Here is a 13857-nt window from a genome sequence, read left to right as displayed (position 1 = left end):
GCACAATCAGAGAACACTGTATAAACATCCGAGGTCTGCGGTTGTTCAACGTCCTACGAGTGAGCATCAGAAATATTGCCGGAACAACCGTGGACATCTTCAAAAGAAAACTAGATTGTTTTCTTCAAGGAGTGCTGGACCAACTGGGCTGTGATGGGTATGTGGGCCTGCGGGCCGCTCCAAGCAACAGTCTGGTGGACCAAACTCTCACAAGTCAAACCTGGTCTTGGGCCGGGCTTGGGGAGTAAAAGAATTCTCAGAACCCCATCAAGCCGTATCAAGCAGCAGGTACAGTTTTCTGAAAAACTGAGTGTGTTCTGAAATGTAGTGGAGGCCAGTCGGGGCTGTGGTAATATTTACTATAACTCTGTAAGGTATATCTACACCATCATAACCCGCCAAACACACGACAAAACTACAATGTCGCTACAACATTTGAACAAGTTTTAACACCACCTAACAAGTTATAACAACAAATACAGTGCTTCTTCACTCTAACGAACCCTGCTCTAGCGAATTCCTGGAAGAACCGAACAAATTGAATTCGATACTAAATGTTCAGTGGAACATACAAATGTTCGATTAACCCTTAATGGTGCATGGCTATATACCATTTGACACCCACAGGCGCATACAAAAAAAAAAAAAAAAAAAAAAAATTTTCTTCCTAACCTGTTAATTTGTGTTCACTGATCATGGGAAAAATAATAATAAAATCGTAAGTGGCATATATTGCCTGCTTTAGGGCGGGGAAGTCTGGCAAAAAAACAGCGCTGACTCAGCGTGCGTCCCAGGCGATCTGTTGATCGCCAGCTGTCAGGCCGGAGTTAAAACAAAGAGATAATTACCTAATTATTTCAATGTCTCCGATTGATTTTTCGTAGTTTTTTTGCTGTAATATTATTTCAATAGTGTGTAGTGTGATATATTTATATAATAAAATGAGTGAATCATCGCTGTAGTAAAAAATATGGTGTGCATATTGTTGATTCAATTATGTTCATCAAACAGTGAACAAATACTTTGTCAGTTATTACACTATATACACAGATTATATATAAGTATCTGCGTGTTTTGTTCACCATAACGAACCACTAAGTTGCTATTATGAGTCAAATAGTAACAAGGTGTGACCGTCGTGTACCAGCCAGCCACTCACGCCCTCCCTCAAGTCACCTGACTCGCCCACATTCTCCTCCCACAATACTGTTTTTGCTTTTATTCACTACATACAGACGCTATATATAAGTATCTACATTCGTGTTCACCATAACGAACCACTAAGTTGGTATGCTGAGTGGCAGTGGCAGCCCGCCACTGGCTGGCCATATATATTGTGACGATTGCTCATGCTGCGTGCGCCAACCTTGGTTGCTCCAATAGTACTGTGCCTCTCACACCTGAGAATATTGCCCACGATTTTTTTTTTAAATGGCGTCTGTTTACAAGAGCCCTGAGGAAGCTAATGTGAACCCCATGTAGCTGCGGGCCATTTGAATCGTGCCTGGCACCCTATGGCATATATGTACGCCATGCGCACCGTGGGACATGTTACTCATGGCGTATATATACGCCATGTGCAGTTTAAGGGTTAACAATGTCAGAAAAAATAATTTTTTCAGAACAATTTTTTTCTTGAGCGCCCTGGGGATGTTTGCTATTTAACAGTTAGCGGTTTAAGGGTTAACAAGGCTGTGCCTGGTCAGTTGGACGTTGTCACAAAGGATTCAATGATCTGCTTGTAATTGATCTAAAGTTAAATGAAGTTTTATTGGGATTTTTTTTTTTTTGTAAATTATCTTGACAGCATTCACATTAATGTATATTATACCATGCACAGTACCGTATTCTCCATATGCAGTATTGTATTCATTATACACAGTACCGTATTTGCCATATGCAGTACTGTATTCACCATACACAGTACTGTATTTTGACCAGACCACACACTAGAAGGTGAAGGGATGACGACGTTTCGGTCCATCCTGGACCATTCTCAAGTCAATTGTCTCAAGTACTTCAGCCACGTTATTGTGACTCATCGCCTACAGTACAGTATTCATTATTTGCAGTACTGTATTTGTCATATTCGGTACTGTATTTATCATATGCAGTTTTGTATTCATAATATGCAGTACTGTGGTCACAATATGCTGTGCTGTATTCACAATATGCAGTACTGTATTCACAATATGCAGTACAAGTACCGTACTCACATACAGTAGTTGAGTTTCAAGGTTGAGCATCTGTTTGTAAGACGCACCTTTCAACCACCATTGGTTCAATGCCGTGATGCTGCACGCTTTTCTTATCACATTTACATTTAAAGTTGTGTATCAAATTGACTTCGACAACGTCCTTATCTGGTCCGTTCCACTATTCCTTCCCCCCCGTACCATCCCAAATCCTTATCCCGACCTCTTCCCATCCCAAATCCTTATCCCGATCCCTTCCCAGTGCTATATAGTCGTAATGGCTTGGTGCTTCTCCTGATAGTTCCCTTCCCCTTCACCTCATTTATGACTCTTAGACTGACAAAGTTCTTTCTGGCTAACCTGAAACTCGTCTGTGTTCCCAGTTATGTCCTCTCATTCTACTTTGAACATTGCAGCTATATCTGTTTTGTCAATCCCCCCCTTTAGTATCTTGTACAGTATGTCATTATTATGTCTGCCTTGTTCCTTCTTTCCTCCAGTGTAGTGAGGTTCAGTTCCCTCGATGTTCTTTCATAGCTCGGTCCCCCTTAGCTCAGGAACAATCCTTGTTGTATTTGCCATATAATAATAATAATAATAATAATAATAATAAAATCTGTAGGAGCATTGACGAGCGTTTGAACTTACAAGGCGGATGTTCTCACGCACATGAACATCCATCGCATAGGTTTGAACCCTCATCACTGCTCCTATGGAATTTCGCATTGATGCAGTCGTGTTAGTGTGACTACTCACTGGGTATTGAAAGAGGAGCATCAGAGGTAGAACAAGTCCTAGATGACAGAGCCAGAGTGCATGGGGAGATGGTGTGAAAATCCTGCTCCAGCTTCAGTAGAAACTTCAGGAAACTCTTGTGAGTTCAGTAGAACTCCAGGTCACAATCCTTTTACCATGGCAGGGTCTAGTAGGTAGAAGCATGTATCTGAGAACACCCACTGCATAGGTTCGAACCCTCATCACGGCTAGTATGGCTTTTCTCATAGATTGATGCAGTCATGTTAGTGTGATTACTCTCTGTGTAATACTAATAATAATTGCAGTACCATATTTGCTATGTGAATTACTGTATTTGTAGTATACAGTACTGTATTTGTTGTGTGCTCTACTGTATTTGCTATATGCAGTACTGTATTAAACATATATAGTATTGTGTTCACCAGATGTAGTACTGTATTCACTATACACAGTACAGTATTCACCATACACAGTACAGTATTCACCATACACAGTACTGTATTCACCATACACAGTACTGTATTCACCATGCATAGTACAGTATTTACCATGCACAGTACAGTATTCACCATAAACTGTACTGCATTCACCATACACAGTACAGTATTCACCCACTAGTAATACCATTGGTGAGCTGTTATGGCACCGGTGACATCACTGTTATGGCACCGGTGACATCACTGTTATGGCACCGGTGACATCACTGTTATGGCACCGGTGACATCACTTATGGCACCGGTGACATCACTGTTATGGCACCGGTGACATCACTGTTATGGCACCGGTGACATCACTGTTATGGCACCAGTGACATCACTGTTATGGCACCGGTGACATCACTGTTATGGCACCGGTGACATCACTGTTATGGCACCGGTGACATCACTGTTATGGCACCTGTGACATCACTGTTATGGCACCGGTGACATCACTTATGGCACCTGTGACATCACTTATGGCACCGGTGACATCACTGTTATGGCACCGGTGACATCACTGTTATGGCACCGGTGACATCACTGTTATGGCACCGGTGACATCACTGTTATGGCACCTGTGACATCACTGTTATGGCACCTGTGACATCACTGTTATGGCACCTGTGACATCACTGTTATGGCACCAGTGACATCACTGTTATGGCACCGGTGACATCACTGTTATGGCACCGGTGACATCACTGTTATGGCACTGGTGACATCACTGTTATGGCACCGGTGACATCACTGTTTTGGCACCGGTGACATCACTGTTATGACACCGGTGACATCACTGTTATGGCACCTGTGACATCACTGTTATGGCACCTGTGACATCACTGTTATGGCACCGGTGACAATCACTGTTATGGCACCAGTGACATCACTGTTATGGCTCAGGTGACATCACTGTTATGGCACCGGTGACATCACTGTTATGGTGCCGAAGGTAATTCACAGAGTTGCAGCTGTTGCCATTTGGCTTTAAAGAGTTGGATGGTTCACGAATGTTGCAGCTCATGGAGTGGCACTCTCCTACACCTGGCCCTCACAGTACCTGTCATATAGTGGCACCCAGGTATAAACAGCCATGTTGACCAGACCACACACTAGAAGGTGAAAGGACGACGACGTTTCAGTCCGTCCTGGACCATTCTCAAGTCGATTCAATCGACTTGAGAATGTTCCAGGATGGACCGAAACGTCGTCGTCCCTACACCTTCTAGTGTGTGGTCTGGTCAACATAATTTAGCCAACATAATTTATTGTGACTCATCGCTTGCATAACAGCCATCTTCCTTATGTACTGTAAATGTAATACAGAAATGCATATTTATACGTCATTTGCATATTAGCTGCTAACTTATAATTAGTTTTTTAATATACAGAAGACTGTTGACTCAAAGTTTAAAATAGTTAATGTACAGTATATGGACATTTTATGTATATATTTTTTAATATTTATGATAAATATACTTTATTTGTAGGCAGACAGGATACATTTCTTTGGTCTCCTAGTATCTAAATGTACATAGTGTTTACATTGTAACGGTTCTATTGTTACGTAAAGTATGGTGACAAATTAACACAGACACTATATATATATTTGGTCGAATATACAGAAGTACACAGGTGATACTTTGGTGTGAGTTGAGCGCACTGAGCGTTGGTACAGTATCTCGCAAGTGTCTGCTCTAGACCACACTTGAAAGTAGACTGTTAATGTTTGCTATTCTTGCTGCTTATATTGCTCGGGCAACACCTCACCGTGTTGCCCGGGCAACGCCTCACCTCATTCATCTCCAAAGGTTGACAGGAATATTAACACTATATTTGGAGCGAGTATATTATTGGGATAATCTACTCGCTACAGAACTCCCCCTCCCAGGGGATGAAAGGAAAAATACTTGATCAAGGAACTTAGCTGGTCGGTGAATTGTACGCCCTGCTCGCGTTACATAACCATCAAAGTTAACTTCCTCCTCTTCGCTGATGTCATCTAACTGGGGTCGTAGGGTGGGAGGTCGCACAGGATCGTAGGATCAGGTTGTGGTGCGGCTGGTAACTGGGGTTGTAGGGTGGGAGGTCGTACAGGATCGTCCGTTGTCGTAGGATCAGGTTGCGGTGCGGCTGGTAACTGTGGTCGAAAAGTGAACTGCGTAGTCGGCGGATGTGTCTCTGGATTTAGCAGTGTCGCAGACGTTGAGACGAAGCCTGGAGCAGAGCAGAGAGCTGAGTGAGGCCGGAGTCGTGGAGCTCTATGTGGGAGAGCGTGGCGGCTCGATTGAGAATTGTGAGTGTCTGAACTCGGGGAGCGAGAGCGTGGCGGCTCGATGCGGTCGTAGTCTGCTGTCTGCTCTGTGTCGAAGCTGTAGCGTCTTGGGTTGATTAGGACTGTATACGCCGGGTACTACATTGTTGACTGTGGAAATTGTAGTCTGGTACCAAAAGATGTAGGCAGTGTGTGGACAAGCTCGGTGTAGCACGAGAGAAGAATGTGCATAATTGTTGCGTCCTTGGGTCGCTGGTGGAGCATTTAGATCCGGGGCGGATGGGCTCGGGCACCAGGACATTAGGAGGTAATGTAGGCACGTAGTTAGGATTACGAGGTAATCACATCTAGAGCTGAATTGTCCTGAAGGCGACGAAGTGTCGGAACGCAAGCTGTAAGTCCTGTACTGCGTAAATAGGGCTTGAGTCGGCCGAGTATCAAAATGCAGTGAACGTGTAGATGAATCTGATGACAGAGCAGCTGTCGTGGGCGTAGGACAAGCAGTGCCCTGGCAGCGACGGAGAGCCGGCAGGAAAAGCTGTAGATCCAACATGATGTAATCATTGATGAGGCTGTCAGATGAGTGAGTAACGATCATGGAGCAGCAAGCCGTAGTAGATGAAAATGCAGAGATGGACGCGATTAAATCATAGCTGTGGCAAGGGTGTTGACAGTGTTCCATCACAGCAAACAGTAGCAGTAGAGGTCCAGTGAGAGTCCATGTTGTAGTCCATCGTGGCTGGGTATCGTCGAAACTCTCTGGGGTCACCAATGTAACGGTTCTATTGTTACGTAAAGTATGGTGACAAATTAACACAGACACTATATATATATTTGGTCGAATATACAGAAGTACACAGGTGATACTTTGGTGTGAGTTGAGCGCACTGAGCGTCGGTACAGTATCTCGCAAGTGTCTGCTCTAGACCACACTTGAAAGTAGACTGTTAATGTTTGCTATTCTTGCTGCTTATATTGCTCGGGCAACACCTCACCGTGTTGCCCGGGCAACGCCTCACCTCATTTATCTCCAAAGGTTGACAGGAATATTAACACTATATTTGGAGCGAGTATATTATTGGGATAATCTACTCGCTACAACATGCACAAAAACATGTTTTCCCTTGATAAATCACGGGAAAATCACCTTTCAGTAAATGTATGATGGAATATAGTAATACCAAAAAAAATCACAAAATATGATTAAACTTGTTATATATGCTTGAAAATTTGGTAACTTTAATGTTTCTTTCTCCTTGCCCCTCCTATTCAAACGATATTTAATTGTTATTGCATTATACAGTCAGAACAATAATTTAATGCTTTATAAAGATTCACTGAAATTTTTTGCTCTGAGATGTATTTCCCGATACTGTACTTTGAATTGTGTAATGTGTCTCCAGGAGCTGATTCTGTCACCTGAGGAATGCAGTCCCGTTGTGATGTTCAGCCGAACCTTCATCCCTCTACCCAGCGGCCCCTGTCCCTACACCAACATAGGTAATATTTCACCAGGTACCTTCATCACTCTACCCAGCGGCCCCCTGTCCCTACACCAACATAGGTAATATTTCACCAGGTACCTTCATCACTCTACCCAGCGGCCCCCTGTCTCTACACCGACATAGGTAATATTTCACCAGGTACCTTCATCACTCTACCCAGCGGCTCCCTGTCTCTACACCGACATAGGTAATATTTCACCAGGTACCTTCATCACTCTACCCAGAAGCTCCCCTGTCTCTACACCGACATAAGTAATATCTCACCAGGAACCTTCATCCCTCTACGCAGCGACCCCCTGTCCCTACACCGACATAGGTAATATTTCACTAGGAATCTTCATCCCTCTAACCAGAGGCTCCCCTGTCCCTACACAAACATAGGTAATATTTCACCAGCAACCTTCATCTCTCTACCCAGAGGCTCCCCTGTTCCTACACCGACATAGGTGATCCTTCACCAGGAAGCTTTATCCCTGCACCCAGTGGCCTCTACCCCTACACAATTAACACGCTTCCTCAGGAATTTTCTGTCATCATATGTAAGCAACATAATGATCTGCTCAGAAATGTGCTTATCAATAAATCCAAACTATAACTTTGCCAAATATTTTAATTAATAAACACATTGCTCTTTTGTATTTTATATTTTGTTGTTATTGTATTAAAATGTCTTAGTTTAGATTGTTTAACTTTTGGAAATACCATTGGCAATAAAAAAAATAGGTGAAACGCCTTTATCCAATAGTCATTCCATTTGCAAAATTAAAATAATGCAAGGATTCCAAGTGATTAGACATCTGTGCAAATATGAAACTGTAAGACAAGACAAATGAGTGATATTGCTACAGTATCTTAGTCTGGCTGAGAAATAAAAGTCAACCGAGATATATAAGCATGATCTGCGAGTCTTAAGTATATTCAATTGCAAAGATGTGCTATAAATTGACCACAAAAAACATGATAATGGTTAAGCCTCAGGTCTCAATGGCTGTGAATAAATGCATTTGAAAGTGTCTTGTACATCGTAACTAGTGCTAGTTAGACTGTTTCATGTACTGTTGTTATATGTACTTGATAAATCATGTATCATGATAAATCATGAATGATGTACTTGATAAACACCTTCAAAGGATACCTGATCGACCAGGCTGTGATTCATATGTCTGGTTGCGAGCACCGTGTTGAAGGTTGCTTGCAACCAGACCACACCAACCAGAAGGCCTGGTCAGAGACTGGGTCGTGGGGATGTTGATCCTTGGAATCATCGACATTCATACATGTTAGGCTTATATTAAGGTCCCCCCCCCCTCAAGGTCAATTTACTGACTCCCCCCCCCAGGATGCAACCCCAGAACAAGCTGACTAACTCTTGTGTACCTACTTACTGCTAGGTGAACATAGGCATTGGGTGAAAGGAAATGTGCCCAACCATTTCTGTCCCGCTCGGGATTTGAACCCGGATTTCTCAATTGTGCATCGAGAACGAACCCGACTGAACTACTGAGACCAGGAGTATTACGTATACTATTACCATACTTGAACACTTCCGACACAGATGAGTTATTAACTCTTTGGAAACTTGGGTAGACAACATATTGACAATACTCCAGAGATCACCCACCGCCTCCTTGTGTTTTGATATTGTCAGGATTTCTTTATCAGGTATCGATGTCAAGAGGTTAGTTGAACACGTGGAGAGAACGACTGGCCATGCTGTAATGCTCGATTCCGTATTATCAACACCGCAACGTATTGTTGCGGAGCATGATCCACGCAATGTTCGCAACATTTCCCCAGCCATGCCAGGGGGAGACATAAACCACATGGGGTACCGAAGAGGTGCATGGTCCCCGTATGGAGTAGGGGAACAAGGAAGGTAAGCTCCCTGCATTATGAATCATATATTGTTTTATATTGCAGCACATTATAGTTACCTGTATATCTGAAACAAGTAAAGATTAGTAACGTTTACATCTCTGCTTGGGTGACACTAACTGTACACATTTACATCTCTCCTTGGGGGACACTAACTGAACATATTTACATCTCTGCTTGGGGGACACTAACTGAACACATTTACATCTCTCCTTGGGGGACACTAACTGAACATATTTACATCTCTGCTTGGGGGACACTAACTGAACACATTTACATCTCTGCTTGGGTGACACTAACTGTACACATTTACATCTCTCCTTGGGGGACACTAACTGAACATATTTACATCTCTGCTTGGGGGACACTAACTGAACACATTTACATCTCTCCTTGGGGGACACTAACTGAACATATTTACATCTCTGCTTGGGGGACACTAACTGAACATATTTACATCTCTGCTTGGGGGACACTAACTGTACACATTTACATTTCTGCTTGGGTGACACTAACTGAACACATTTACATCTCTGCTTGGGGGACACTAACTGTACACATCTACATCTTCCCCCCTGCTATGTCCCTTGCGTGCCCTTGCGTGCTTCTTCCTGGGGCCTTCCTTGTTCTTCTGTGTTATTTGTTACACAGTGGGTTACGGCCCCGTTTTTTGTGGTCTTGGTCACTCATTCCTTGCCCTTCTTGCAGTGCCTGGCTTAGCCCTTCCATATACATTGGATTCTCTGTTCTCACCTAGTTGTGTTTGCGGGGGTTGAGCTTTGGCGCTTTAATCCCGCCTCTCAACTGTCAATCACCTGATGTCTCTATGGTCTCTGTGTTGTTGGTCATGTCCCTTTCGTTCCCATTTGCTGCCTGCCTTCCTCATTCCTCATCTTCCTTCTACATTCTTGTCCCTAGCTGCTGGTGCTGGGGCTGTTTTTCTGGTGTTTTTCTTGCATTTTTCCGTTTTTTCTCATTTTATCCTACACATTGTTGTGTGTTTTGTATGTGCATTTTGGCTCTCCTACTGCTAGGTTGGGCTTTGTCCATGTTCGATTCCCTGGTTTTCCACTGCCCCTATGTTTGGTTCTTTCCCGGCTTGCCAGGTTTGGGTTCCTGGTTTCCTAGCTTACCCTGCCAGTTGGCATTTTCAAGGTCTCGCGGTGTCCCTTCTCTCGAGTCTCACATTGGAACCATTGAGTCTCCGATCTCCTGGCGAGCTCGCTGGCGTTGGGAAGTTTTCTGTATGGCAGACATTCCATTTCCTTTGCCAGCTTGGGTTTCCGGCTCTGCTTGCTCGGTGATAACGATCTCGGGTGCAAGATCTTCCCGCGGCTTTGCCTTTTTCTAGGTTTGATCGGTCCATGGCGGGGCTGGTTCTGTTCCGCCTCGAGTCTCTCACCATCTGTTGGCTGTTGGTATTCAGGTGGCTTCATTTATGGTGTCCCACCTGTGTGCTACTTGGTGGCGGTGTGGATTTTTTGGTGGTTCTTCCATTTTCTTTTTGTCCCTTCTGAGGTTTGCCACGTTTTGTTAGCGTGGTCTTGTCTTTCTCTTGTGGAGGTTCGGGGCAGTCATCTTGCCACATACTATCGCCTTGTCTCGTGCAGCACTGGCGGAACCATTCCAGGTTGCTTCGGTTTTGGAATTGCCTCTGCACCGCTTCGCGAGCCGTTTCTGGTGTAGTTCACCTCTGGCCTGCTCTTGCACCCTTGAGCCATCATGGTTCTTGGATTGCAGGCTCTCTTCTCTTCTCGATTTGTTGTGGCCCCTTGGGTTCTAGATGGTTTTTCGAGGCTCTTTTCTTGTGGACGTTGGCTTTGGGGGGGGGGGGTCGGGGTGATTCATGCCCTCCTCTGGCGCCTGGGTTTCAGCTCTTTTGGTTCTCATGATAGGTATGTTCGCTTGCAGCCGTCTCCTTCTTTTCTGGTGAAGACTGGCACGGCTGCTTTCCAGAGGGATTATAGAGTTATTAATGCTTCGTTGGTCTGGCTGAGGGTTCATTGTGTGTTGTGTTCGGCTGCAACACTTCTCCGTGCTTGGCGTGCCATGGCTGCCGTGACCTAGGTCATGTTTTGGGTTGTTCCGGGTTCCCTCCTTCTCTGTTTCAGGGACTGGTTCTCTCGGGTCGTCCTCGGGGTGGTTTGGTTTTGCCAGCCTGCGGTCTGTTCCCATGACCACGTCATTTGTAGGTTGGCTCTGGGTTCCTTCGTTGATGTTCCTGGGCCTTGTCGGGCCTGTGTGGCCATGGGTTGGCAGTTGCAGTTTTGTCTCCACTTTGCGTTGAGGTGTGTGCAACTTCCACCTCCTGGGTTAGGTCCCTCTTGTGTTCATCTTTGGGTAGGTAGCTCCGGGGAGCCTATGGGGCTCCTCCCCCAGAAAACCAGTGTTGAACGTAATGAAACGCCATTTTCTGGGTGAGTCCCGGAGGCTCTCCGGCAATCTTCCCTCCTTCCAGTCGGCGATTTTCGCGTGTTTTGATGTCCAGCCTCAGAACTGAGAGATGGATAGCCGGCGTGGAGGCCTGGGGCTTCCCCTTTCCCCTCCCAGGGAAGGGGGAGCTGCGCAGAAAGCGGCCCGGCGACAGGTGATGTCATACTTGTTTGCTCGTTTCTGTTTGGGGAGTTCTATCCACTTGTTCAGTTTTTTGTAGCAATTATCGCCAGAATAGAAGTTTTTTTGGGATGCCTACCTTTCTGGGTGCCTAACTCAGTCAATGGCATACATAGAATGCTTCCAACCACATGGGGGTTTCTATAGGCCATTCCTACTCGTGGCTCTCTGAGGGGACCAGTTTCTGGCTCGTGGTCCCCGGTAGGCCCCCAGAACTCCATACACATGACTGATGCCAAAGTCTGAGAGTAGCATATCAGCCTGGATAGCTCCAGAGAGCCTCCGGAACTCACCCAAAAAATGGCGTTTCATTACATTCAATGTTGGTTTTTTATGTCCAGCCTCAGAACTGAGAGGTGGATGGCTGGTGCGGGGGCCTGGGGCTCCCCCTTCCCCCTCCCAGGAAAGGGGGAACTGCGCAGATGGAGGTGTGGCGACGTGTGACGTCATACTCATTGTCTCGTTTTGTTTGGGGAGTTCTATCCACTTGTTTGGCTTTTTGTAGCAATTTTCACCAGAATCGGGTTTTGTTTTGGGACGCTTACCTTTCTGGGTGCCTAACCCAGTCGATGGCAGAAATAGAATGCTTCCAACCACATTGCTCATCGTGCCTTTGTGAGGGGAGGGGGGTTCAGGTTCTGGCTCGTGGTCACTGGAAGGCCCACAGAACTCCATACACATGACTGATGTCAAAGTCTGACATTAGCATATCAGCCTGGATAGCTCCAGGGAGCCTCCGGGACTCGCCCAGAAAATGACATTTCATTACATTCAACGCTGGTTTTTTACTGTATTATTATTATTATTATTATTATTATTATTATTATTATTATTATTATTATATGTCATTAAGAGACTAGTAAAAACTGTGTAGCTCTTTGGTACGAGCTTCATCGTGTGTGTTGAGTTGAGGCATTACTCCTCTAAACAAAGTTAAACATTTCTGCAGGTGTTTACTGGCTCTAGCGACCCACGACCAGAGAGTAAACATTGTTGGCCGAGTGGGTCGAAAGTGGGAGAAGCTGTGGGACCTCTCGGTTCACTGGCATCGACACATCTCCTCTAATTCTTGGGCGGCCGTTGCCGGTCATCCCCATGCCACTCAACTGGAGACATACACCGCTCGTATGCACATGCTATCTGTTTATGGTTAGTGTTTGTGTCCCCAACATGTGTATAACAAAATGGGATTGTAAATAAGGTGATAAATATATCTAGACAAAATGGAATATAAAAAATGGACATAAACTGGATAAGTTTAGATTTAGGAAAGACTGGGGGATAAATACTGGTTTGGAAATGTTATTTATGCCATTTTTCTGTACAAGATTGTTTCAGACATTGATTAGACATATGAATGAGTGTGGGGTGGATATAAATAGGAGCTGCCTCATGAGGGCCAATAAGAGCTGGCTCATGAGGGCCAATAAGAGCTGGCTCATGAGGGTCAATAGGAGCTGGCTCATAAGGGTCAATAGGATCTGGCTCATGAGGGCCAATAAGAGCTGCCTCATGAGGGTCAATAGGAGCTGCCTCATGAGGGCCAATAGGAGCTGCTGCATATGGTCCAATAGGACCTGTCTTGAGTGGATCAATAGGAGCTGCCTTGTACAGGCCAATAGGAGCTGCCTTGTACAGGCCAATAGGAGCTGCCTTGTACAGGCCAATAGGAGCTGCCTTGTACAGGCCAATAGGAGCTGCCTTGTATAGGCCAATAGGAACTGCCTCATATGGGCCAATAGGAACTGCTTCATATGGGCCAATAGGTTTTTTGCCATTTTCAATAAGACTTGTGTTCATTTGTTCTTATTTTTCCTTCAGTACTTGGTCTATTATATAGATCTGCAGGTAGTGAGATATTCCAAGGCATGAGTTTTGGCTTTAGTATTTTGCATTGAGTCAAAAATGTTAGCTTTCTTTAATAATTTGTCTTGTGAGAAACTACGTGTAGATGAGTTACTTATTGACTGCACGCATTGACTGTAGTTCCTCATATATTCATGCAGAAATTGAGAGGATAAATTAAAATGTATTTGGAATTTGTGAATACTGTGCTCACACAGACACTCAAAACACATGCGTATACAGTACACCCATGCATGCACACATGTCAGATTCGTTAACCTCATCCTTGAGACATTCATGTATCAACATGTTAAGCA

At 44.7% G+C, this 13857-nt stretch overlaps 1 protein-coding gene across 1 annotated transcript in view; it reads left to right on the top strand.

Moving 5' to 3' along the window:
- Window positions 1-13857, top strand: part of LOC123764296 (T-cell immunomodulatory protein) — a 74417-nt gene that overhangs the window by 33114 nt on the left and 27446 nt on the right. Inside the window, exons 3-5 of the mRNA XM_045751885.2 lie at window positions 7106-7202; window positions 8870-9083; window positions 12645-12844. Coding sequence (XP_045607841.1) covers window positions 7106-7202; window positions 8870-9083; window positions 12645-12844 — 511 coding nt within the window. The remainder of the gene's footprint in view (window positions 1-7105; window positions 7203-8869; window positions 9084-12644; window positions 12845-13857) is intronic.

The sequence above is a fragment of the Procambarus clarkii genome, chromosome 5, assembly GCF_040958095.1.
Source record: "Procambarus clarkii isolate CNS0578487 chromosome 5, FALCON_Pclarkii_2.0, whole genome shotgun sequence".
Lineage (NCBI taxonomy): Eukaryota > Metazoa > Arthropoda > Malacostraca > Decapoda > Cambaridae > Procambarus > Procambarus clarkii.
The sequence above is the reverse complement of the archived record's forward strand: the minus strand, read 5'-3'. Positions and strand labels throughout refer to the sequence as shown.